Genomic DNA, 27,565 nt, shown 5'->3' with positions numbered 1-27,565 from the left:
AGAAGTCCACCAAATCCCGAGGGGCCTGGATTCCCGAAACTAGCACCATCAAAGTTTAGCTTAAAGTAACCAACCAGAGGGGGACTCCACTTCTGGACTACCTTGGCTTTAAAAGACGCTTTGTTACAAACTATTTTCCATCCCTCCCAAAGATCGAAGGCAGATACGCAACAAAACAAAGGGGTACTTCTCGCCCAATGGATAGTTAAAGCTATAATTCTCAAATAAATCCCATAAGCTGATTTAGCCTTCCCGACAAAAACTCTTTCGTTTCTTTCCTTCCAGATTGACCACCACAAAGCCACCAAGCACATTCTCCACAAAGCCTTCCCCTTTTTCTTCCAAGGAACAAAATCCTAACATCTTAGCAGATGGGATATTGTATCAGGGAAGACCCAACGGATACCAAATCCCCTTTTTTCTAGGATAATAATCAAAAGTTGTATTTAGATAGGGAACCTCTTGATGAATAATCAAAGGTGTTTTCTTTCTTTAAGAAATGTAATTAACGGCCAATAAAGCCAGAAGTGTACGATCTTTACCAAAAATTAATAAAACCTCTTCTCGCAAGAGGGAAATTTGATCTCAATTTATTTTATGTGTGTGATTTACCTTTTCATGTCTGCGAAATTTGTTGCGAATTAATTTTTGGAACGTCAGGTGGGACACACTTCTCCTCTCATCTTGAAGTCAAAGAGGTTCCCAAATTAAAAGTTCTCTATGCAGCCAAACAAGGGCTATTTCACATATTCTGAACTACCCAAGGCAAACTACGGAACCCGCATATTATGAAGGAAAAAAAATCTTCAAAATGCCGAATACGCTAAAAGAAAAAAAAAAACTTCACAATGTTGCATATGGATAAAAAAACCTTCACAATGTCAAAAATGGTGGAGGTAAGCTTCAAAACACTGGAAAGGGTGGAGCAAACACAAATGGTGGAGAAAACTCCACAACGCCGCATATCGTGGAAAAAACTTCACAATGCTGCAAATGGTGGAGCAAACTTGCACAATGTGAGATATAGTGGGATTGTCATCTCTTAAAAAATTGATACACCCAAAATACATGGAGACTTCATCAACCATTTTCGCAACAAAACTCTCTTCCTGCGGAATCTTCAGAGGAAAAGTAAATTGTTTGAAACGATCATATTGGAATCGTCTATCTCAAACGTTGTCACGTTCAAGATAGGTCTCATTCCAACTACCACTTCTTCAAAGACGCCAAAGATGTCAAAAAAAGAACAGCAAAGTACTAAAGAAAAGAAAGCCACCAAGGAAATTGAGATGGAGAAATAACAAGTACACGTGCCGGCTTACTCATAACATGGCTAAGAAGGCTCTTCTAATGCCTCATTGAAAGATGATTTTGTTGAGAAGGTGAGGAATGTTAGAACTTCCATTTCACAAAATCCAGTGAGAGAAAATCCATTATATGGAAATTCGAAAAAATTTCCATCATGGAGGACAATTTTCCAAGGTCACCAGGAGCCTGAACTCCTTGAAAACCAACTTTGGTGAGAGCCTCAATCCCATGAGGGTAGTCCCATGAATCTGTTACTATCATAACAACAGTGGATGTCATTAACTGTAGAAATTGCCAAATTGCAAAGAGGCCAAAATATAGCTCAAGAGAGTGGGGACAGGCTAAAAGATGGTTTATTACCATACTCCTTCCTTGTTATTGATCCCTGTAGAAATTGTAGAATTGCAAAAGGAAGCAAAATGTAGTCTCCAGAGTGGGGACAAGCTCTAAAAAAATGGTGTATTTCCATACCCCTTCACCATCATTGATCTGTGGTAGAATATGTAGACATGATTATTGGGATGAAAAAAAAAAAATCTCTACAAGTCTTTAAGAAATTCAAAGTTGATCATAAACCAACTTTTGAATGTATCAAACTAATCCCTTCAAAAGTCATACAGATGATACAATATGCTGGGGGCAAAACGCTCTAGCATCTATGTTTTCCCTTGGTCGTGAAATTACACGAATCACTTCCATCTAGTGATAACTTGCTTGAAGGTTGAGGTGAGTTATGCTCTCTTCTTTATCAGGGGCCCAAATGAAAACCCACATAAGTGGTTCTTCAACCAATCCTAATCATCAAGTCTATATTCAGGGCAACATGATTTCAGAAATCCGGTTTGGTTGAACATAAGAGCCTATTTCTTGCACGAAAAAAGGAAACAAAAGGTCAGTTTATCGTTGCTCTTGATGCCAAATTTTAACCAAGCACAAATCATATATTCTTGGTGGAGTTAAAAAAACAACAACATGAAATTGTAAAGAACAGTTTGATTCATGTCAAAAGGAAGAACAAGGTTGTTCAATCGGCAAGACAACATTGCAAAGGAGGAAACATTATATGTTCGACACTCTGCTCCAGAATGAAGTCATCGAAGGAGAAAAGAAGAGCAATGTACTTGTCAAAACTTCTTCCTCCAAAAAAAGAAAAGAAAAGGCTCATAGGTTGAAAACCCGAAAGGGCAGCCTAGGCAAAAATTAGGGTCAATGCCCACTAAGTTGAAAACCCAAAAGGGTGGCTTAGACAAAAATAAGGACAAAAAAGCTCGCTAGGTTGAAAACCTGAAAAGGCAACCTAGGCAAAAATTAGAGCCATTGACTGCTAGGTTGAAAACCCAAAAGGGTGACCTAGGCAAAATTAGGGCCACTGTCTGCTCAACGGTGCAAAAAAGGATCCAATAAGCATTTTGGGTATACGAGTTATAAGCGTCAAAGTGAACGATGCTTGAACACACATCAATGGTTGGAGGCGTATTTAATGTGTATGACCATAAACTTTGGGGGCATTTCATGAAATTGTGTTATGCCTCTAGGAGCTTTATAGTTTAGCATGCTCAAATGGAGTTTTCAAGAGAACAAGATTTGCACTTTCCTCTCAATTCAGCATCAGCGATGGAAGCCCATATATATGCTAACATCGGCTTCAATTCAGCATCCTTCACAGCGTTGGAATTGAACAACTTCCAAATCACAAGTATGAGGTTCCCATGAACTGCCAGATCAGCCCACTCCACCTTCAAAAGTCTGAGGTTCCCTTGAATTTTTTTTTTTTTTAAAAAGTCGTGCATTTTCCTCTCCTGGTGTTTGTCCTAGGTCTTTGCCAAAATATCAAAGGCGGATGCAAACTTCGTTGTCATAAGAACCAATGGAGACTGTAATGCTTTCGACGCTCTCAGCAAAAAGTCACAAAAATCTCTTCGAAATGATTTGAATGACTTTGGTGTTTGAATCTCTTAGGGTGCACATTCATCCTGAAAACCACTCGAAGATGAAGAAATACCTTTGTACGAGCGGTAATGTGCTCATCTTACGAATCGCCCTCTAACCCTAGCTACAAAGAAGAGGTAGATGGAAGAATATATACCTTGAAGAAGAACAAGTAATGGCAAATGGAGCTTAAATTTTCAACGGTTGAGATTCCACTTGACTTTCTGAGAAGTATATCAAGCGAATCTAGTTATTTGAGTCAGCTTCTAATTTATAGACATCCAGGGAAGTTTACCAAGAAGTCAACAATTGACAGTTCCAAAACTCAAGGAAAACAGCAAAGGGCGAGGGAAAAGCATCACGTGAGTAAAATCATCCAGGAGAAGAATGAAAAAGATGAAGGCTCCCAAAAAAAAAGACGGAGAAAAATCTCTTTAGCGAATCTTTCTCTAAAGGTCCCTTTAGGATCTCTTCCCAGAAATTCCCTAAAGAGAGAAGACCCTTCTCCTGGAGGAGAAGGATGATAAAGATGAAGGCTCTCAAAAAGAAAGATGGAGGAAAATCTCTTTGGAGAATCTCTCTCTAAAGGTCCCTTTAGGATCTCTTCCCAGAGACTCCCTAAAGGGAGAAGACCCTTTCTCCTCTAGGAGAATAATGATAAAGATGAAGGCTCCAAAAAAGAAAGACAAGGGAAAATCCTTTTTGAGAATCTTTCTCTAAAGGTCCCTTTAGGATCTCTTCTCAGAGACTCCCTAAAGGGAGAAGACCTTTCTATTCCGAGAGAGAGATGATAAAGACGGCGGTTTCCCCCAAAAGATAAAAGACGGTGGTTTTCCCAAAAGAAAGAAGTCATTTCTCCTTCGGGAGAAAGAAAAAAATCCCTTTAGAATCTCTTCCAGAGACTTTCTAAAGGTCCCTTTAGGATCTCTTCTCAGAGACTCCCTAAAGGGAGAAGACATATCTCTTCCGAGAAAGAGATGATAAAGACGGTGGTTTTCCCCAAAAGATAAAAGACAGTAGTTTCCCCAAAAGAAAGAAGACCTTTCTCCTTTTGGAGAAAGAAGAAAATCCCTTTAGAATCTCTTACAGAGACTATCTAAAGGTCCCTTTAGGATCTCTTCTCAGAGACTCCCTAAAGGGAGAAGACCTTTCACTTCTGAGAGAAAGATGACAAAGACGGCAGTTTCCCCCAAAAGATAAAAGTCGGTGGTTTCCCCAAAAGAAAGAAGAACTTTCTCCTTCGAGAGAAAGAAGAAATTCCTTTAGAATCTCTTTCCATAGACTTTCTAAAGGTCCCTTTAAGATCTCTTCTCAGCAACTCCCTAAAGGGAGAAAGACCTTTCTCTTCCGGGAGAAAGATGATAAAGACGGCGGTTTCCCCCAAAAGATAAAAGATGATAAAGACGGCATTGTTCCCCAAAAGAAAGAACTTTCTCCTTCGAGAGAAAGAAGAAAATCCCTTTAGAATTTCTTTCCAGAGACTTTCTAAAGGTCCCTTTAGAATCTCTTCTCAGAGATTCCCTAAAGGGAGAAGACCTTTTGATGAAGCACCGTGAAGAGAGGAAAGGGGAGAGAAATAGACGAAAGGAGATAGAATTAGAAGAACAGGGGAAGAAGAGACGAAGCAAACCTAAAGAAGAGACGAATTTAGGGAAGAAGAGAAGACGAATAGAAGAATAGAGGAGAAAAAGACTTGGGGGAGAAGAAGAGAAGAAATTAGAGGGGAGAATCTCAATTCAATTCAATAATCATCCAAGATCACAATAAAGCTGTAAAGAGGCCTATAAATAGGCAATTAACAACATAAAAGATAGAAACCTACTAAAATAAGAATTCCTAAAAATAACATAGAAAATAAAATCCTAGAAACTAATAACTTGGAAATAAAAATATTAGAAACTAAATAATGCGGAAATAAATCCTAATATCTGCTCATTCTCCCCCGCTTGAAAAGAGCTCGCCCTCGAGTTTTAATCCGCCTGGGTTAAAGATGTAAACAATCCACTGAAGTAGTAGAACGCATAATCCGACTAAAGCAATCATGATGTTTAACGCTCGAGACAATCTGGAGAAGCATCTGCAAGGTCGGCAGAAGAAGAGGAAAGAAAGTTCCCATGTAGACTCATGCAAACAGAATCTGCGCTGGAGAAGTAAACTAGCTGGGAAGATCGCAACGTAGTCCTCCTGGATCGGCAAAACAGCTATGGGCAGTATTAATCCATGAGCCGCATCAAAATGGACATCTTGTGCACTGAAATCCTCTGTCTCATCATCTACAATCAACTCAATCTAGACATCTAATGGAGAAGCAATGATGTCACTGTTTTCATGTAATGATATGGAATCGGTATCCTCAATGAACTGCTCGTGCTCTGCATGATCTAGCAATGCCTCAACAGTAAGGTCGCTCACATCTGACTCATGACGGTGCTCGATCAACTCTGCCAATGGATCAGCCTCACATGGCACGATCACAATATCAGCCTCTATTGTGGAAGTGTCAAGATCTCTATCTAGATGCTCAGCAATTGGTGCGGCAGAAATCTCAAAAGCATCATGCACAACGAAATCAGCAATCAACTGAGTCTCTAACTCTGGATTGTCCATCTCAGAGTTTGAATCTGATGGAATCAAAGGTTCAACATCAATGATCTCATCAATACTAGCATATAGACCCGTAAGAATATCAGAAACGTGTAAGACTGATGAAGTAGGGGAGCGGCTCTGCAAATCTGACTCACGCATGCGACGCTCTAAATTCTCAGCTTCAATTTTAGCTTTGCGTGCACGACGGGTTTTTGCTTCTTCTTTACATCGAGCTGCTTCTTCTCGTCGAGCGGCTTCTTCATACTTCAATCTCCGTAAATAGTGGAGCATATAAAAATCCATAAAAAAATCATGAACATCCTTCCAACGACAGATTGGAGGCTTGCTTCTTCTACAACGGAATGTTTCCATGTGGTCCCATGAGCATCGGGCTTGTCGTCGCACAGTTTTTTTAGCCCAGTAGATAGTCGCTTGGTGATCATGGCCATTGTACTCATGATATGCGTCTAGAGCATCAATCCACTATAAACATGCATCCTCATAATAGCTAAAGCGAGTGCGTCCATTCCAATAGCTTTCGTTGTACCCATCAAAGTATGGAATAAATGGTGGAGGCATATGGATCGATGTCGAAAACTGAAATCAACTGTCTGATCTGTCTGGCATGTCGAAAGAAGCACAACGTCTATCGCGGATCTGATATCGGATGAGTGAAAGCTGATGATCGGAAGAAGGAGCGCGATCAACGGCTGAGATTGCTCCTGAAACTGTGATGAAGACTGCTGTCAACTACTGAAAATAGGCTGGATGCGCTCTAAAAGTTGTCACGAACAACTTTCGTGTTGAGGTCGAGGGCCATTTTTGAGCAGAAATAGCCCAAACAAGGAGAGAGAAAATAGAGAGAAAAAGCCACTTTTTTTCTTTTTTTTTGTTCCTTGTTTTTCTTTTCTTTTTTCTTTTTTTTCTTTTCTCCTATTTTTTCCTCCTCATGTGACCACTGTCAGGTGAAACACTTTTAAGAGGGGGTGTCCAAGGGATAAAAGGGGGTGCCCAAACTATTGTATAGCTTAAAACAAAGGGGTGCCCATGGGAGAAAAGTAGCTTTCCAAAAAGTAACCTTTCTCCAAAAGTAACTTTTCTCTCTCTTCTTTGTTTCCTAGCAGTACCCACATTGCTAACTTGTCAAAAAAAGTAATTCTTCCCTGTAACTTATTTTTTTAAGCAACTTTAGGTAGAGTGAGTTGTTCTTTCCTAAAAGTAGGCTTTCTCTATAAAGCAACTTTAACTTTCATCCCTTTTTTTTCCGAGAGGTAAACAAGTTACTATTCAAACCCCTTTTTTTTTAAAGAATGCATTCACTTACCTTGCACGTGACAGGATACCACGCCTTAATTAAAGTGGTCCCAACCAATGGCCTGAGGGCTACCGTATCCAAATAGAGTAAAGGTAGTATCCCCTTCTTTGCAAGAAACCTAAGAGCACGGCACTGTAATTGATTGTGCCTATGAAATCCAGTTGCCGGGTGGAATCTGCACTCTTATCAACTCCTGAAACTCTGAGATTAGCTAGGGATCGCGTGTGAGATGTGGCCACAGTTACAACACACCCAGATTGGTTAGCGAGAAGGATGTCTCTATTGGGCTGGGTTTTAGATTGCTAAAAGGGCTGGAGGATGAAGCGGGGAGAATGAAGTTGCTGGCCTATTCGGATAGAGACCAAGTTTGGGCTTAGTTAGGGTTTGGTGTTAGGATTTGAAGGAGATTGGGTTATTGAAGATTTAGTGGGTATAAAATCTGGGTGGAACAAATGGTGTAAAATAAGGCTGGGTTTTATGGCTGTATTGGTGGTGAAACATGTAGAAGATGAAGGAACCAGGGACTTACTGTTTCGGTGATGAAACTCCAACTTTTGGTTAATGGGAAACCCAGGAATCTTAGGCAGAACTTATGCTTGCTGCGAATCAGAAGGCTTACTTTTCTTGAGTGATTCTTAGCATGTAAGGCTGCTATGTTGCTGCAATTCTTGAAGCAAGGAAGGCTGCTTCTCGCAGCTGATCATGATGGTGTTCTTTTCTGCAAGGGCGGCAACAAACTCACCAATGAGAGCAAAAGCTCCTCTTTGATCCTCTCCAAAAGATGTTCGAAAAGAAACAGATTGATCTAGATCTTCGGCTCTTGGATCTTTGAAAAGTTGCAAATCAATAAGGCGTACCTTGAAGGGGATTTCGGGGCAGATCTTGTGTGACTTGATTTCGCCAAAAGATTCTTGGATTTTTCGCTCTGATACCAAATTGATGCAGCACCGTGAAGAAAAATTGAGGAAAGGGGAGAGAAATAGACGAAAGGAGATAGAATTAGAAGAAGAGACGAAGATAACCTGAAGAAGAGACGAATTTAGAGAAGAAGAGAAGACGAATAGAAGAATAGAGGAGAAAGAGGAGAAGACTTGGGGGAGAAGAAGAGAGGAAATTAGAGGGGAGAATCTCAAATCAATTCAATAATCATCCAAGTTCAAATAAAGCTGTAAAGAGGCCTATAAATAGGTAATTAACAACCTAAAAGATAGAAACCTACTAAAATAAGAATTCCTAAAAATAACATGGAAAATAAAATCCTAGAAACTAATAACTTGGAAATAAAAATACTAGAAACTAAATAATGCGGAAATAAATCCTAATATCTGCATCACCTTTCTCTTCCGGGAGAAAGATGATAAAGACGGCGGTTTCCCCCAAAAGATAAAAGATGATAAAGACGGCGTTGTCCCCAAAAGAAAGAAAGCCTTTCTCTTACGAGAAAAAGAAGAAAATCCCTTTAGAATATCTTTTCAGAAACTCTCTAAATGTCCCTTTAGGATCTCTTCCTAGAGACTCCCTAAAGAGAGAAGACATTTCTCCTCCAGGAGAAGGAAGATAAAGAGGATGGCTCCCCAAAGGGAAAATGAAGAAAGACCCCAAGACTAACAAAAATCAAATCTTTTTGAAGGACAATTAACAAAAGTTGTATTTAGATAGGGGACCTCTTGATGGATAATCAGAGGTGTTTTCTTCTTCAAGAAATGTAATTAACGGCCAATAAAGCCGGAAGTATACGATCCCTACAAAATTAATAAAACCTCTCCTCGCAAGAGAGAAATTTGATCCCAATTTATTTTATGTGTGTGATTTCCCTTTTCATGCATGTGAAATTTGTTGCGAACAACAAGAGATTGAGATTTCAAATTTAGGGCTCTGGAATCTAATGTTAAGGTTTAGGGATAGAATAGATGATGGAAAAAGATGATATTTTGATTTGTGTTGAATAATGTACAAGGGTAGTTTAATCATTATTCTTAAGATAGAGGGTATTGTAGTCATTGTACATCACTTGCCCTACTTGGGCCTATATATACATCATATTCATGAGGAGCTCCCTAGTGGAGACTCTCCATCTTCTCCATTCCTCTTCTTGTTTCTCTCTCTAACCCTAGCTCATTTCTAACATAAATAAAATATGAAAACTGCAGTGATTCTGATGGAACTTAATCGGATAATAAACTGCAATAACAACTGATCCTCAGCGCAACTTGATGTAAAGATGGGCAATAGATCCACGATTGACTCTAAAACCTTGTGAAGTTCTTAAACAAGATTAGTGTCTAAATGAAACAAGTTCTCATTAAACAAATAAGTGATATAAATGTTATAAAAATAGTGTCAATACCCTAAGACAGCTAAAAATATCCTACTATAAATATGACCTCAGAGAATAGTTGAAGTTATAAATTATGATACATCAGGAAGAGCAGAGCTTAGAAGCAGGAATCTTCCCTCGGGGTGCCGCTCCCACCTCGGAACCCCGATTCGGCGCTCCTTAGGAAGGAGCTTCTAGGGAGTGTGACCCCAAAGAGACGGGAACCTCTCCCATGATGCTCCAAGCCTGCTTTCGCTCCCAGCCTGCCTCTATTACTCCATAAGTCCTACCATCATCAACTTTCTTGCATCAAACTCCTCCAACTCTTCAAAGTACTTCATTGGAGCAAGCATAACGGCTTGTGGATCTTCGAAATGCACGAGGAACGAGTGAACAAAAATGAAGATGGTTAGAAATTACTGCTTTTAAATGTACTTAAAATTTGAAAGATACGTATGAAAATGGTTAGAAACTATTATTTTTTGATGAACTTCTATTTTGAAAGATATATAAAGAAAATATTATATACACGATCCCATAGCGCTCCCAAACTTAGATTCTTCTAGACCCTCACGCTTCCTCGCCCCCGCCTCCGCCTCCGCCCCCGAACCCGCACCCGCACCCGCTTCGTGCTTCTAAGGAGCAGAGTTTAATAGAATGGCGTCGTCATTCGAAGAGAGGGGGCACTAAGATTCATTTTCAATGCTGATTGGAAAAAAAAATGACGCAGAATGTGAAAACACATTAGGAAGAACCTTATATTTATTTAGCATCCCATGAACATTTCAAAACTGGAAAAGACATATTAACTAAGTAGATCTCGCAATTCTTTCAAATATTAATGGAAACAGTTTAATTGTTTCCAAAAAAAATTCCTACATAATCTTTACATTGAAGATAAAGATAGGCCAAGAAAAAAAACGGGACAGCCCAGTGCACGAGGCTCCCGCCATTGCGGGGTCTGGGGAGGGCTAGATGTATAGGCCAAGAGCTCAAAAAAAAACTTACTCTGTAAATGACGGCCGCTAGATTTCTAGCAATGGTATCTTTGTAGATATACTTTCCGAGAAAATTATCTTTGGCAGCAACCATAATCTTTGCAGTCGTGCCACCCGTTATAACACTTAGGGGATACCAAAGATAAACCTATGCAATTTCCAAAAATCAGAAACAAATATAAACACCTATGACCAAAAGGCATATAACTATAAATAGAACTGAAACATTCAATACAGATATGAATTCCATTATCAAAAAACACAACTGTGCAACCAGAGAGACATATTTATAAATAAATCGCGAAAAAAAAAAAAAAAAAAAACATGTAGATAAATACCCATACTTGGAAACCAATTGCCAGTTCACTTGTAAGGATACATGCAAAAATCCATATGCATACAGAAACTCATACACAATTACAGGAACCCATCATTGAAAATCATACCCAATTACAAATAAACGCCACCAAACATAAATTCATGAAATTGCAAGTCCATAAGATCATATTACAGAAACCCATCAACAAAAGACATAAACAAAAGCAAAAACCCACATAACAGAACCCATACTAAAAATCCAAACATAAAAAAAGGGCGGCCGAGTGCACGAGGCTCCCGCCATTGCAGGGTCTGGGTGTTGAGTTAGTGATACAAAATCACCGTATCTATTTCATTCTTGGAGTGGGTCCCACTTGGCCCTTTTAATGGGATATGGTCTCTCTCTATATAGGGCTATTATATGAAAGAGAGGTTTTGAAGAAGAAGGGAAAATGTAGAGAGGAGAGGAGAAAAGGCTAGGGCAAGGCAAGAGGGTTTTCTCCTGGGGGCCCTAGGAGGGCTTTTGTGATGGAGCAAAAGCAAGGTTCTTCTTCTTGAGCTGAAAGCTAGGGCAAGGCAAGAGGGATTTTCTCTTGGGGGCTCTAGGAGGGGTTTTGTGGTGAAGCAAAAGCAAGGTTCATCTACTCAAGGTTGAGGAGAAGGTTTAGGGCAAAAGAGGGGTGTTCTCTTGGGCTCTTGGAAGGCCTTTTTGTGGTGAAGCAAAAGGGAGTTTTCCTCCTCTTGGTTATCAAGGTGTAATCTTCTTCTTCCATTTTTCTTCTCCATTGGATTTTGTCTATTGTAGCACAAACATTGTGTTGGAGGTTTTTCCAACTACTTCTCGAATGAGGCTTTTTCCATGTACTCGGTGTAGAGACTTGGAGGTTATTTTGTGGCTACATAGAAGGTTGGGGAGAAGGGTTTTATCGGTAGATTTTACCGGTGGAGGTAACATTGTACTATTTTGGTTATAAACAGTGGATTGAACGTTGTGTTGTTCATGGAGTAGCCCATTGTGGTGAACCAAGTATATTCTTGTCTTCTTGTGGTTCCTTGTGATTTGCTCTCCTTTGTGGTTGTGGTTTGTTGCCATGATTTTCTCATCTTGTAGTCCAAGATCTTGGGTATTTCCGTGTGTTCGCTGGCAGTAGATTGGCGGATGTTATCGGCTGTGGCCTTTGGCCCCCAACAATTCGTATCAGAGAGTCCGGGTTTTGCATACAAGGTGTTTGTGAAATTGCATGAGAAGCAAGGTTTGAGAAATTGACTAGCCACACATTTAAGGTGGAGCTTTTTGGTGAGAAGTCCATAGCCTTCTTTTAAAGATTCTGATTTGGACAAAGAATTGATAGCTTGTACTTCTGTGGTATCAATTATCATTTCAACGATCAACTTCTCCCATAATGATATCTATACTACCAAGTATCGGCATGATATCAGCCAATTTCATTCTTGTAACTACCTGAGGAAGAATTTGCAAATTTATGAAACCCGGTGGACGAATTTTCCATCTCCAGGGAAAAACACTATTATCTCCTATCAGAAAAATTCATAATTCTCCTTTTGGGGCTTCTACCCTCACATAAAGTTCTTGTTTTAACAATTCAAAGGTAGGAGAACGTTTTTAACTAATGAATCGATATTCAAAATCGTTCCATTCAGAATCCTTTGCTCTATCAAAGCGTCGCAATTCTAAATTCTCATAGGGTCCCCCCAGAATTCCTTCCAAAGCTTGTTGCAGAATTTTTATGTATTCCGTCATTTCACTGATTCGTACTAAATAACGAGCTAATGAGTCTCCTTCTTTTTGTCATTGGACTTCCCAATCGAATTCATCGTAACACTCATAATGATCAAGTTTACGAAGATCCCATTCGATTCCGGAAGCTCGTAGCATTGGTCCTGATAAACCCCAATTTATTGCTTCCTCTCCATTAATAATGCCTACTCCTTCAACTCGTTCTAAAAAAATAAGATTTCGCGTAATAAGCTTTTGATATTCAACAACTCCTGTTAAAGAATAAACGCAGAAATCCAAACATTTATCCATCCACCCATGAGGTAGATCAACAGCTACTCCTCCGAGAAGACAGAAGGATTCAATTGTTCAAAGGGGGAATCAAGGAGAATGTGGCGAATATGCCCACTACGTGGTTCATGGAGAGAAGTCGGATTGGTGTTTATCGTCTCTTGGCTTTAAGGAGGAAGGCTCAACATATTGGTGATTGATCAAGGTGGAGATTGTTGAGTTGGTGATACAAAATCATCGTATCTATTTCATTCTCGGAGTGGATCCCACTTGGCCCTTTTAGTGGGATGTGTTTTCTCTCTCTATATAGGGTTATTATATGAAAGAGAGGTTTTGAAGAAGAAGGGAAAATGTAGAGAGGAGAGGAGAAAAGGCTAGGGCAAGGCAAGAGGGTTTTCTCTTCGGGGGCCTAGGAGGGCTTCTGTGATGGAGCAAAAGCAAGGTTCTTCTTCTTGAGCTGAAAGCTAGGGCAAGGCAAGAGGGATTTTCTCTTGGGGGCTCTAGGAGGGCCTTTGTAGTGAAGGAAAAGCAAGGTTCATCTACTCAAGGTTGAGAAGAAGATTTAGGGCAAAAGAGGGGTGTTCTCTTGGGCTCTTGGAAGGCCTTTTGTGGTGAAGCAAAAAGGGGTTTTCCTCTCCTTTCTACATTTTCCTTCTTCTGCGAACTCCTGGGGAGGGCTAGATGCACGCAGCCGTACCCCTGCTTTGTAGAGAGGTTGTTTCCGTGACTCGAACCCGTGACTATGGTTTGAAATTTCAGTTTCGGCATAAATTTCGGCCGAAATTCCGAAATTTTGGCCAAAATTTGGTAAAGACACTCGAAATGTCATTTTTTTGGGCCGAAATTTGGGAAAGGAATAAAATTTAATATTTTTTCCAAATTTCACCGAAATTGACGAAATTTCAGAAATTTCGGCCGAAATTTGGTATGTTTCGCCAATTTTGGTTTTGGAATGTTTCGATTTCGGTCTTGACCAAAATTTAAAACCATGCCCGTAACCACCGGGTCACAATGGAGCAACCTTACCGTTACGGTCACAATGGAGCAACCTTACCGTTACGCCAAGGCTCGCCCTCTTTTAAAAATCCAGACATAAAAAAAAAACGCCACCACCAAAAGGACACAAACTTCAGAAACCCATTTAGAATCACCGACTCAAATTAAATCACCCACTCATCAAGAGAAACACATGATTGGATGAGAAATTTAAAACAGACAAGAAAAAAAAACCACCAACAAAAGGACTCTTATTTATCAACACAAACTTCAGAAACCCTTTTTTATGTAGGTAAGCTCGGATTCAGAAACCCAGTTACAAACACTAATTCAAGTAAAACCACCCTCACACAACAAATTCATAAAAACCCAACAAGAGCAACGCATAGTTGGAGGAGAAATTTAACAGAGAGAGAAGATTTTTAAAAAAATATATAAAAAACCACAGCCAAAAGGTCCCTTATTTATCAACACAAACTTACATAAACCCATTTACAATGACTGATTCAAGTAAAATCACCCACACAAAACAAAATCACAAAGACCCATCAAGAAAATCACATAATTAGACGAGAAATTTAAAAGATATAGATAATACAGACATTGGCAGTACGGATGAAGATGACGAATTTGGGGTTCCCATCATCTTCGAGTTTGGGCAAGGGAGGTGGGGGTGCTCTTTGGAATTGCCTTGCTGCCATTCCTTTCTTTCCCTTTGCTTCCACCACCAAAACCTTTCTATGCGTTCTAATGCTGCTCCTTCGAGGAGAGGGAAATGTAGTCTTGAAGAAAAAATCTTCTCGAGCTCTCGAATTTGATAACGGAAGTCGAACCAGCGCGTTTAGAGACATACTCACTTCCATTTTTCCTCTCTCTCTCTCTCTCTCTCTCTCTCTCTCTCTATCTCTGAAGTGATAAATCATCCCAAGTCTTCTTATCCAATTGCTTATATTTTTCAGTTGTAGATGAGGAAATGTGGAGGCTTCGGCTGGGGGAATTATTTGTTGCTTTGATTGGGCAGGGAAAGTGCATGTGGGGCCCATTTGTTGGATGATCTGGACCGTACCTAGTGTGGCCCAGAGTTTTCTGCTGAATGTTTTCATTTTATCAGTTGTCGATTTGTTTTCCACCAATCAAAGGGGAAATTTAACTTCGGACAATTAACGAATGTAAACCAAACCATAGAAAAGAAAAATCTAGAAAATAAAAACACATAAAAAAGTTTCCGAGAACACATAACTTACTGTAATTTTATTTTCCCAATGGTACCAGAGGGACTAGGGGTGGGGAAACCCGTCCCCTGTCCCCGCCCTGCGGGAAAAATCTAATCCCCATCCCATCCCTCTCGCACACTATGGAGAAATATGTTTAATGGATTTTTTTGTTGGAAAATTCTTCAAAGATGTATTTGAGAAAGATATTAGGAAAATTTAGGAATAACAAAACGAAATTTGTTCTATGGCAAGTGCGGCTAGCTAAATTAAAAGCAGCAATCCCAAATTTAATAGCGGAAAATTCAATTTTGTACGGGGATTATGGCGTGGGGTCAGAGCAATCCCCATCCCCAGCCCATTCTCAATTCGGAGAATTTTTTTCAATCCCTATCCTCATCCCCCGTCTAAATCAGGGAATCCCAGCCCTGTTCGAGGCAGGACAGGGTGAGGCTGATCTCCTTTTTCACAGGTTTAATTGCCAGCCCTAAGAGGGACTGAATGAGGATATATAGAAAAAGAAAAGCCTGAAAAATCAGGAAATAAGAAACTGTAGCCAAAATAGGATCCTAATCTTTCTTTTTCCTAATTTCTAGCCATTTCTCACTCTTACCCCAATCTGTGTTCTCTCAAATCTTTCTTTTTCCCACCCGTCTCTCACCACTTGAAGACACTAATTTATTATGAAAAAAAATTCTTTACTATCATACACGGCCTTTTTTCTTTTTCTTTTTTTTTAAATGGCTGCCACACATGGCCTTAAAATGATTGGTAAATAAAAAGTAAAAGAAAACATGCCCACTCACATTCGTTATGCTTTCTAGATTTTTGCTTGGTACAGATAATAATGATCTCATCTGGATCTTTCCTTTCTTATGGGTAAGCTCGGGACCTGGGTAAGCTGGGGACCTAGGATTAGGCAGGGATCCCTACCGGTTTATTTGATAAATAAAAAGATGATACAATAAAAGGCATAGAACAATCTATGACTCGGAACACGCAAGAGATGGAAAGCCAAGGCTTAGCGGGCGACAATCACTAGGCCTTAGAGATCTAAAAGCTCAACACTTGTGAATTACATAATCAGCTAATTTGTTAGGGGTATACTGGGCTCTCTGTGAGCATCTTGGCCAAAAAAAATTTTGAACTGCCTGCCATGATTCATTTGATTTCTCAAGTTCTGGGTTCCACATCTCTCATCCTTGCCACCTCCTTGTTGACTACTGCTTCCACTAGTCTCCCAACGAACCAAACAGAGCCTTTGGGACGACCAGTGGGGGCTTTAGGCTCTGGCAGGTCTCCTCGTCAGAATCACACACGTGGTATGAACTCCTCAGACTCTTTCCCACTGCCGGAGGTATGCCAGAGCTTTTCTCGGCGGGATTGTCTCTCGAGCTAATTGTGACATACTGCCATTTTTGGATCATTTTTCTCAATCGAACTATTTGCCGGATTCCGGTCACCCTGCTGCCAACTTCCTCATTCATAGAGACACGTGTCAATATTGACAGTATGATTGAGAGGTGGGATTGTGAACCTTTGATTTGTGAGGAGTTTTTCTCATTAGATCTTCCAACAGCTGCTACAATAGTTTCAACTTTCAACGATCACGGATGCTCAGAAAAGAAAGGATTGGTCAGATTTTCAAATCTTTCTTCGTCCTCCAACCTGTAAGTTCTATCTTTACTTACCCTTTTGTTCCTTTGGGGTTGGGTTTCTATTCATTTATTCATCATTCAAACCCTAGGATTTCTGATTTAGGATTTTTTGAGAATGGGGAAAAAGGCAAAAATCAAGTTGAAGGGAGTGAGGAAAAAGGCTTAGGGTTTTCTAATTTGGGGTTTTGAGAGTTCCGGGGGAATGGATTCTCCCACTAACTCAAGCCTTGGGAAAAACCCAAAGATAGACACTCCCTAGAGTTCTCTCTTTCACTAGCACCCTTCCAACATATTTTCACCTCACTCATGTTAAACTTGGAAGTCTCCCAGATGGAAAGATGATTATCCATGTCCCCGATGATGCAATAGAAGAAGCAGAAATGAAGTGGGCTCCTTGCCTTGTTGGGTATTTAATAGGCAGAAGACCTTACTTCCTCTCACTCAAAGATCATCTAAGCAGGTCATGGAAGCTCAAAGGTTCTTTTCAGTTGTGTGCTCTCTCCAATGGATTTTTTTTTCTTTAAATTCACGAACAAAGATGATTGCACCCAAATCGTTGAGTCCCAACACAGTTGTGGAGGACGACCCCTTCTATTGCGAAGATGGTTGGAGGATATTGCTCTTGAAAAGGTGAACCTCACTACGGTTCCCACGGCTCTATTCACTTGTTGTCCTGTGAAATGAAAGGAAAGGAAAGTACCCAAAATTTTCTCGCGAATCGTTACTTTCCGCCGTTCGCTTCATTTCCCTAGAAAGTCGAATTACGGATGTGGAAAAGTAACAAAATTACGTGGAAAATCTATTTTCCCTCTGAATCACGATTTTCCTTTCTCGCAAAATCTTGCAAAATCAGTGGGAAAACAAAAATCACTTGCGCACGGGAAAATCTTACGTTTTTTTCATCGCGCGTCTCTCTCTTCTCCAAGCCCTCATTCGACGAAACCCTCGACGAACTCGCCGGCAACATCATCTTCTCCGGCGAGCTCCACCTCTAGCGAACACTAGAAAGGTTAGTGCTCCTCTCCCCAACTATCATTTGTTATTTTTTTCGCCCAAACTCGCCATTCCCTCTTGGTTTTTCATTTTCTTCGAGATATTTTTGGGTATTTTCGTGGCAAAACGTTGCTAGGGTTCAGATTTCTCCTCACTCTCCCTCATTTTTTCATTTTTTTTGCTGAATCTCTCCATTCCTTCTACGTTTTCCATTTTTTGTGGGATTTTGGCCTTTTTTTCTTACAAATATCCTCGACAAGGGTTCTGATCTGCACTATTTTTTATTTTTTCCATGGAAATATCACTCTTAGTTGTTGAGAAACCTTTTATTTGGGTTTTAGGGTTCGGATCCCTTTTTTTTCCTAATCTTGGGTTCGGATCTGGAGAACCCCCTCTCCCTCGATTCTACGGTTCCGTTCTAGGGTTCGAACCCATTTTCAGACAGATTTTTACAACTTTGTTTTGGCATTTACAGTTTGTTAGTCATCTCCAGAATTTTACAAAGTTTGCTAATCTCTGATTATTTACAAAGTTTGTTAATCATCCAAAAAAGTCGTTAATCATCTTTGGATTTTTACAACTTTGTTTTGGATGTGTGTATTTGGGCATATGATGATTTTTACAAGTTTGTTTAGGCATGTTAATCATGAAAATAATTTTGGATTATGCAGTTAAGAAGAACATGAATTGATATGGTGATGTTTAAGAAGTCAAGTGTTTCATCCTTATTTTTCTCTTCATTTTTATGCTATTTTTCTGTTTACAATGGCTTGTTAAGGATTTTTCTTTTCTTTTTCGCAATGGTTTTTATGGCTGATTTTGGTAGATTTCTGTTTGCAATGGCAATACTATATAATTCTGTGGGTGGTTGTTGGTGTATGGATGTTTTGGGTATGGATGTGTTGGTGGTCGTGGGTGGATGTTAGTGCTTTGGTTGTTGATGATGGTTTTGATGTTTTTGTGGTTCTGAATGGATGTTGGTGCTTTGTTGGTTGATGGACGTTTGGTGGTTTGGTGGTTTAGTGGTTGTGGGTGGTTGTTAGTGCTTTGTGGTTGATGTTGTTTGGTGTTATGGTGGTTGTGGTTGCTTGTCGGTTCGTGGTGGCTGTGGGAGTCTTGTTTCAATGGTCGTGACTGTGGTTATGGTGTCTTTGCCGGTTGGGTTCTTATCCTGAATTTTGTTTTTTTAGTATTTGGTAGGGTTATCAGTTCTTGAGATCGAGTTTGCCCTTCTTTTTTTGCTTTATGGGAAGGAATCAACTGATTGTAATTTCTTTTGATGTTGATATTTTATTGAATTATTCTCTTTCGAGCTCTTGTTAACCTTGACTTAAGTTCTCTCCTTTTGTCTTTGAACCTGTACATTTTGGTTGCTGGGTTTTTATTTTTAATTCATCTGTTGCTCTGGTGCTCTCTCTGTTTCATGGAGAAGGGTTGCAATAATATCTCTTTTTTGACCTGGGAAACTAAATTTATTTATTGTTGATTTGTGCTTGTGATTCTGTGGATGTATTTACTGTTAATTTCTTGATTGTTCTTTTGGGTTCTGGGTTGATTTCTTGATCCGTGCTTGTGCCTTTAGAATTCTTCTTTTTACATTTCAGCCATTAGTTCGGTTCTTATCTTCCGTTATGTTTTTTTAAGTATTTGGTAGGCTACCATCATGCCTCGACAACCAGCAAATAGGCGCATGTTGATCCTTCAAGCTGCAGATATAGTAATCTCTGCAGCAGCTGCAGTTACTCTTAGGGTTCGACTATACCTAGAGCAGAATATTACAAGAGCACCTTGCGAAAGCGGGTACCTAACCCGTAGGACCTTTGTTAGACGTATCACGAACGCAGAGGACCATTGTATTGCTCTTCTTCGTATGGATGTTCGGTGCTTCCGCACCTTCGTGGCCCTTTTCAGAAACACTACCTTGCTGGAAGACACAATTCATTGCACTGTTGAGGAACAAGTTATGATTTTCTTAAGTGTGATTTCACACAACGAAAGGAATCGTACTGTTAGGGCAACCACAAGAAGGTCTGGGGCAACTGTTTCAAAGTATTTTAATAAGGTTCTCGATGTTGTTCTCATTCTGCAATATATGTTCATAGTACGTCCATCAAGGGAGACACCACGTGCAATCCTTGATAATCCTAATTTCATGCCTTATTTTAAGGTACATTTACGATAGCTACGTATTTCGACAGTTTGTTAGTAATTGAGGCATGTTCACAGTGATGGTTGACATCTGAATGTCCATATTATAGGATTGTCTCGGTGCAATTGACGGGACGCACATTCCTGCAAAAGTATCTCAGGATATTCAGAAAAGATATATTTGTCGTAAGCACTTCCCATCCCAAAATGTGTTAGCCTATTGCGACTTTGACCTAAAGTTTACGTACGTCCTTTGTGGGTGGGAGGGGTCGGCATCGGACTCACGGGTGTTAGCATCTGCCATATCAAAGCAGAACGGGATTCCTATTTTGCCAGGTAATAGTTACCTTATTATTATGTTTGTACCGATGCAGTTCCCGTAGTACATAGCTAATTTGAGTATAATCATTTCTTTGATTGTAGGAAAGTTTTACCTTGGTGATGCCGGGTATCCGTGCCTGTCCCATTTTATAACTCCAATCCGAGGTATTGGTTACCATCTCAATCAGATTAGAGGGCGCAGACCAAGAAAACCCGAGGAGTTGTATAACCAAAGGCATTCTTCGGCAAGGAATGTAATCGAGCGAACTTTTGGTGTCCTGAAGAAGCGATTCGGCATATTAAATTCAGCACCCATGTACTCATATGATAAGCAGATCGACATAGTGTTGGCCTGTTGCTGCGTCCACAACCACATTAGGAGGGAGATGCCCGACGATGCCTACATTCAGGATGTTGACGATGAGCTGGCATTGCTTCCACCTGAAGAGGAAGAGGAGGGAGGACATGTTCCTCCTCCTCCTATGACCAGGGCCGAGGATTTAAGGGAAGGTCGTAACATTCGAACCACAATCATGAATCAGATGTGGAATGATTTCCAAGCACGTCGTCGTTGTTAGGAAACGCACCTGTGTTTACATTTTCGATGTGTACTTTGTTGGAACTGTAGCTTATAGTCCTTTCTTTGTGGTGTACTATTTTTATAGATATTCATTTAGTGTGCTAGGTTGAGATATGTTTATGTAATTTCTATGTTTGCTACAGTATTGGTTAATGTATCTTCTAAGATTGGTTATGTCTATTGGTTATCTATAATTCTATGATTGAAGTTTTTTATATGAAGTGTTTCGAAAAGTTGCAGGCGAGATGGCAGCAACTGCAGGTACAGCTGATAAGAAGGTGAATGTCTCATGGAATTGACTATGGATGGGGCTCTCTCGGCAGCTCTTAAGAATCAGATAGCCGAGGGGCAGAAAACTGGTGCTGGGTTCAAAGAGTGTGCTTATTTTGCTGTTGTGCAGGAACTAGTTACTGTCTTGAACATGACCCTAATGAAAGAGCATGTGAAAAATCGGTTGAAGACACTGAAGACAACTTATAGGACTCTGAACTCCATCATAAATCTCAGTGGCTTTGGCTGGGATGAAACCATATGCAAGTTATCGGTTGACGAATAAGTGAAGAATGAATACTTAAGGGTAATATTTATTTTTCGTATATCGCTTCCTCTATTTATAAGTTACATGTTTAAATAATATTCCGTGACAATTCCTTTCCTTTTTTACAGTTGCATCTAGAACACCAACGCTTCTTTAGCAAACGGTATCCCCTCTACGAAGATATGAAAGCTGTCTGCGATGATGATTACGCACGTGGGGAGGATGCCAGGAATACAAGAAGGGATCCCACTCAGCCGATGCAGGACACACATGGTGCTTCTTCATCGACCCTTCCGGTTGGGCTAGATGATATGGACGACAGCTTCCTCCGTACTCCGCCTCATGGTGGTCTTCATCTACACCTGCCTTAGATGCTAGCATTGGCTATAGTGACTCTTCTCCTATCAGGGGCCCATCTGCTAGTGGTGGGAAGAAGTCAAAGAAGCGTCCTAATGCTGCACTTCTATCGGAGTTGCAGGTTGTGTCTTCCAGCTTAAATAGGGTTGCTGATGCCATAATTACTATTGGTGAGGTGCACAGCCTCCCTGACTTGAAAGATGCCGTGCTTGAAATTGGGGGCTTCCCCAGAGGTGACCTCGTTGATGTTTATGTGTACCTGCTCGGGCATCACAAGGTGTGTGTGTGTGTGTGTGTGTGTGTGTGTGTGTGTGAAGGTTGTGGTCCTTGGCCCAAATCATAAGTAAATGTTGTTTATCTATCATTTCTTGTTGCAGCTATGTATGTGTTGTTTATGTGGTACCAGGTAATGGCGAAGGATAAGTTTTATGTTGTTTTCAAGGGACGACAGGTGGGCATATTCAAGAGTTGGGCAGACTGCCACCTTCAAGTGAACAAGTATAGTGGAGCATCTTATCGCTCCTATGCCACAAGGAAGGAGGCAGAAGCAGCCTTAAATGCATATATTGAGAGCCATGAGGATTTGAAAGACAAGCGTGAAGAGGACATCCACAATGTTCCTTGGTTTTTGGGGTTAGCCATTGGTGTGGAGTTAGTACCTATGACAGTAGCATTTTAGACTTTTTTCTACTTGTTTATGAGGTATGTTGACTCACATTATGGTTTTATATGCAGACTGGGCATTAAAATGGTTGCTGATGCCAAAATTACTACTAGTGAGGTACACAGCCTCCCTGACCTCAAAGATGCCGTGTTGAACATTGATGGTTTCGCTAGAGGTGAGCTCATTGATGCTTATATTTACCTGCATGGGCATCAGAAGGAAGCTGAGGCCTTCCTTTCTCTGGACGAGATGGATCGAGTGGAGATGTTGGGGCGCATTCTGCGCCGTTTGGCTTTGTGATGTTTATGTATTTTTTGTTGAACCGTATATATGAACTAATGTGTGTATATCTATATTTTGGGTGTACAAAGACTTTGGTAGAAATGTTATAACTTATGTTTAATTTCTGTTGGTGGATCATACTATGTACGTGTTGTTTATGCAGTAGCATTTAATGCCAAAAAAAATGTGCTTCATTACCGATCAAGATTGTCTATCACCGAACCAATGGTACTTGTTTATAAGATGTTTATTATTCAATCTTGCTATTCTCGTTTAGGAAGCAAATATGATGACACAATGTTCAATGTTATATTTTCAGGTCTTTTGGCCATTGCAACAGATGATATGGTTCTCCGTCTGTTTGATGTTGTGGCTCAACGGATGGTTCGCAAATTTGAAGGTCATACCGACCATATTACTGATTTGTGTTTCAGTGATGATGGGAACCGTTAGAACAAGTATGTTAATTATGATTATATTGTTTTATTAGCATAAATTAACTATTTCAAGAAGCTGCCAGAAAACAATTTGTTAATTTTACATCTTTATATTTCTCTGTGCCAGTTTCAACATTCACAGACTACCTCAAAGGTTGATCCCCCTCGACTCTAGATATGGAGCTCCGAATGCTTCAGATAATAGATGATGAAGATCTGCCAGAACCTGAAGGGAGACTAGAGTTGTGTTCTATTGAAATGTTATTGGATTATTTTATTCTCGAGGTTTCCTGCAGAAACAACTTCGAGTTCATTCAAGCTGTGGTTAGATTGTTTCTCAAGGTACTACTAACTAGTTCAGCTTTGGGTGATGCATATTTTTTCAGTTTAAATTACCATATTTTTGGTTATGATCAAAATATTTTGGACAATAGTTGAGCAACATGCAAGTTCTCAGATGACTAATATGCATATGTTTTTTTTTTTACCAATTCAAACATTTTCTCTTCACAGATGGATGAAGTAGCTTGGGCCTATAAAAAATGGCCAATATGCATGTGGAGAAAATCACTTTTCATGTTTTAAGCAAAAGCTAAAGAAAAACATTTATACTGATAGTTCTGCTAAAGTCTTGCGAGGGCCGCAGCCTTTTTCTCATTCGCCTAAAACAGTATTTTGGATTAACCTAGAGGAGAATTGTTTGTCTTATCTCAATTAGAATCCCGGATAGGTCTCTTTTGAAATTCAGTAGACGATTTTTGAGAAAGACCTCTTACAGGTTTGGTTAATTTGAGAAAGACCTTTTTTAATTTTCAATTTGTAGCGTAATTAGTTGCATTGGAATGTAGATTGCGTAAAGAAGTTTCAACAACCGATATCGACATTTCATTTTATGCAGATTGAAATGGAAGGATCCTATATAGAAGCTTGCTAGGTTCATTTGGATGGATTAGGGATCTATGTACGTGTTGTTTATGCGGTAGCATTTAACGCCAAAAAAAAATCTTGTGCAAAATATGTTTAATATGGATTTCTGCATATTTTCTCTTGCTTTCTGGGCAAGTGAACAGCGAGAAAATAACTTTCCTGCATATTTTCCCTCCCTTTCTGGGCAAGTGAACAGTGAGAAAGCATGGGAAAATCATAGTTTCTTTTCCTTTCCTTTTCATTTTGCCACGTCAGATTCCTTTCCTTTCCTGGGAAAACAAGTGAACAGAGCCATATGGATTAGACTTCCTGGATTGCACCTGAAATTTTGCACTTCAAAAGCCTTGAGCATAATAGCCAGCAGAATTGGAATGCCTCTTTACACGGACTCTCGTACTGCCAATGCTACCAGACTTAGCTATGCTCGGCTATGTATTGAAGTGGGTACCTCTTCAGAACTCCCAGACACCCTCACTATTAGTTCCTCCTCTGGTCAAATTAACCAAGCCATGGAGTATGAATGGAAGCCTCGATCATGCCCTTTTTGTAACACTTTCAGCCACTCAGCCTCCTTTTGTCCTATAACCAAGAAAAATCAAAACCCATTCCACAAAGACAAGAATGGAGACCCATCCAGAGCAAAGACCCTGATGCTCTGAACCATAGCACAAAAGAGAACCTTCACCAAACAAGTCCTGAAGCTTCTCATAGCCCTCCCCCCAATAAATCAAAAAGTATACCGACCAAAATCTCTTCAAACTCATACTCCATCTTTGAAAATCTTGAAGACGAGAACAATCATCATAAGACTGCCATTCCCACCAAGAACAACTTCAACATCCTTGAGAACCTGGATCAAGAAGAAAATTATTCAAAGCTCCAACAAAGCACAGATGAAGGAATGGAGAGTGAGGAAGACACTGAATCGGATGACTATTCCGACCCTGAAGAGGTCTCATTTGAGTCCTCATCAGACAAGGAAGACGATCCAACAAACACAAATGGTCCCAACGAATCTAAAAAAAAAAGAGAAAGCTTCCTTGTCGGACGAACGTAATCAAGTCCACCTGATCCCAACTGAGCAAGATGATAAATGGGGCGTCAAACCTCTAGAAGAGGTGTGGAAAATATAGGGGTGTCATTACCAAAATAGATAGTAGAAGAGAGAGAGAGGGAAGAGAGAGAGAGAGAGAGAAAAATGTCATGATTACACAAGACTAGACATATTCTACTCTTCTCCCTTTTAAAACCCACCAAAATGGAGGTTTTCGGTTGGAAGATTAGTATGGGGGACAATTCTGCCACATAGGTGCTACCTAGGAAAAAAGCTAATAATGATGCCCCCTCCATGTCTTATAGTCAAATGGAATTTGAACTCAAATTTGGCAATCAAACAACTTCCGGCGTTCCATATTCCGGGAAATGCCCAGCCATCTTCCACGTTTTTTGCAACCAAATAGGGCCAAAAAGGGTATCTTGCAGTTTATCTTTAAACCCTAATCTCTTCCGGCACAACATGTGGAACCTCTCTCTCTCTCTCTCTCTCTCTCTCCCCCCTAGAAAACCCATATCCAGATCTTTCCTTGGTAGCCCTTACTTTGAATAGATAGTTCATAGAAGATACAGCAAGTTGGCCCCCAAAAGAAATTAGTGACCCTTATTTTGGTAGGCCTTGTTGTGGAGATAATATGACCATAAAATCATAATTATTTGATAATTTTGGTTGCTTGATAAAAAAAATTAGTAATGATTTCTTTTAACTTTCATTTCTTATGAACATAACTTCCTTTTTAAGTATTAAATATCTTATAAATATAAATTTTTCTATAGCTATTAAATATCTTAATTTAAATAACAAGGAACCAATCTATACTAGTTACATATAGATGTACTTTTTTTATAACTACAAGTAAAAATGCACGTGCATCGCCATTTAAAATTTAAATGATAACATAAAGAGGATCTTTTGCTGCTGAGAAATATCAAAAAATAAAATAAAATTGAAACATGCTTTTTTGAATGATTTGCATCTTACCTTTTTTTTTTGCTAAGCACGGGAATGATCAACTTGTCCAGTAATCCCTATAATAGAAGAAAAAGAGAGAGAGAGATTAACGCATTTACTAAAGAAATGTGTTTTAGAATAGGGCGAAAACTGATTCTCTAAATCTAAACTGAACAGTGCTAAATGATACATGTTTGTTCCTTTATTGGTTCCTTTGTCTTCATTGTATGGATAATTCTGCAACTTCTTAACACCTTTTATCGCATATTTTGATAATGGCACGGAATCGCATATTTTGATACTGCCCTCACCGTATTTTGATGATCACACTCCTCACTTTATTAAAATGTACGGTATGGCCCGTACCATAGGATGATCCAACCCGTCCATTAGATGGGCCACTCCCTAAATAGGTTCTGCCCCAAAAATAATTTTCATAGGTTGATCCTAACCCTTCGATCGATAGAGGGTTATAGGTTGATCCAAACCGTCCATGTGATGGAACACAACATCAATCGGTTGTGCCCGTAACATCATTTCCATAGGCTGATCCTAGCCCTCGAATCGATAGAGGTTTCCATAATTGTTGTTCCTCTTCAGGTGCCCGGAATCCGCCAATATTTTGCAAGTGTCCTGCATGTGTAATATAAAGTTGTTTTTTCGTCGTTGTCATATGTCTATACCTCTTCTTGGTAGTTTTTTGCCGTAATTGTCATAGATAGTTACCTTACTTTTTGTATGTAGATTGACGATTTTACCCTCAAATAATTTCTCATAGAGATAGATGTTAGATATCAGTAAAGGGGTTAATGGTAAAAGAAAAGAAATTCTTTTTCCTCCAGTTATATTGTAGTAGATAAAATACATTAAAAAAAGGTGACAGCTGGCGTCTTTTTTTGACGCATCAAGGGCATAAAAGAAGCGGAAATGAAGAAAAAGAAGTAGCAGAAAAAGGATATAGGTGGAAGTTTACGAAATTCAAGGCGGGACGTGGAAGGGAATAGACGGAAAGAACGTGCCGAAAAATATGGGATACAATGGGAAATTAAGGCAAAGGGTGGAAGAAATTAACACATCATTTTGCCTTTATATATAGTATTTAGAAGTTAGATTAATTATCGTATACATGTAAATTGCTTGATAGTTGTTAAATTCCTTATTGTACAAGCTCGTAAGTCAATCGCAAATGCATCTAGTTTGCAGGTTCATTTCATAGTATATACTACAGTACTCATCGCGTCTATCAGACCTCGCAACTGTGATTTTTAATTCAAATTGTAGCTCAACTTCAGCCTTATAAATCTTAAATGTATGTAAGGCTTTTGACGTTTTTTGATAAGATAAAAGTAACTGAAGCATGAATTTAAAGTCATCTACGAGGGTAATAAAAAAATCTCTCACCGCTAAGGTTAGTATTCAAAAAAGGCCCATAGATATCAGTGTAAATGATCTCTAATAGATTTGTACTCCCGGCGGCACTCTTCTAATTATTCTTTGTTTTCATTTAACACAATCCTTATATCAAAATCGAAAAAGTCAAGGGGATGCAGAATTCCATCATTAATCAGTCTCTCCATTTGACCAACAAAAATGTAGCCCAAATGCTTAACTACCAACTGGCTGAATTCAATTCACTTCATTTATATCA

At 39.6% G+C, this 27,565-nt stretch overlaps 2 protein-coding genes across 4 annotated transcripts in view; one reads left to right on the top strand and one right to left on the bottom strand.

Annotated features, from left to right (window-relative positions):
• LOC143891403 (multidrug resistance protein) overlaps window positions 1–14,758 on the bottom strand; it is a 59,489-nt gene extending 44,731 nt beyond the window's left edge. For 2 of the 3 annotated variants that reach the window (XR_013255311.1, XM_077395975.1), the window contains exons 1-2: window positions 14,399–14,751; window positions 10,464–10,601 (exon numbers count right to left, since the gene is read on the bottom strand). Coding sequence is in view for 2 of the 3 variants with exons in the window: in XM_077395975.1 (XP_077252090.1) it covers window positions 10,464–10,601; window positions 14,399–14,719 (459 nt within the window). In the remaining variant the exon portion in view is untranslated. Of the gene's footprint in view, window positions 1–10,463; window positions 10,602–14,398 lie in introns of all 3 variants that reach the window. The other variant, XM_077395976.1, reaches the window with a different exon arrangement.
• A 6,250-nt stretch (window positions 14,759–21,008) lies between these two features.
• Window positions 21,009–23,495, top strand: LOC143891177 (uncharacterized). Its single transcript, XM_077395812.1, has 8 exons — window positions 21,009–21,251; window positions 21,374–21,436; window positions 21,568–21,879; window positions 22,009–22,253; window positions 22,338–22,441; window positions 22,712–22,776; window positions 22,868–23,006; window positions 23,113–23,495. Exons 1-8 carry the CDS (start codon window positions 21,009–21,011, stop codon window positions 23,142–23,144), a joined length of 1,203 nt encoding a protein of 400 aa, XP_077251927.1. The 3' UTR covers window positions 23,145–23,495.
• Window positions 23,496–27,565: the final 4,070 nt, after the last annotated feature.

The sequence above is a fragment of the Tasmannia lanceolata genome, unplaced genomic scaffold (assembly GCF_043159265.1).
Source record: "Tasmannia lanceolata isolate RefF3 unplaced genomic scaffold, GAP_Taslan_0.1 ptg000013l, whole genome shotgun sequence".
Lineage (NCBI taxonomy): Eukaryota > Viridiplantae > Streptophyta > Magnoliopsida > Canellales > Winteraceae > Tasmannia > Tasmannia lanceolata.
The sequence above is the reverse complement of the archived record's forward strand: the minus strand, read 5'-3'. Positions and strand labels throughout refer to the sequence as shown.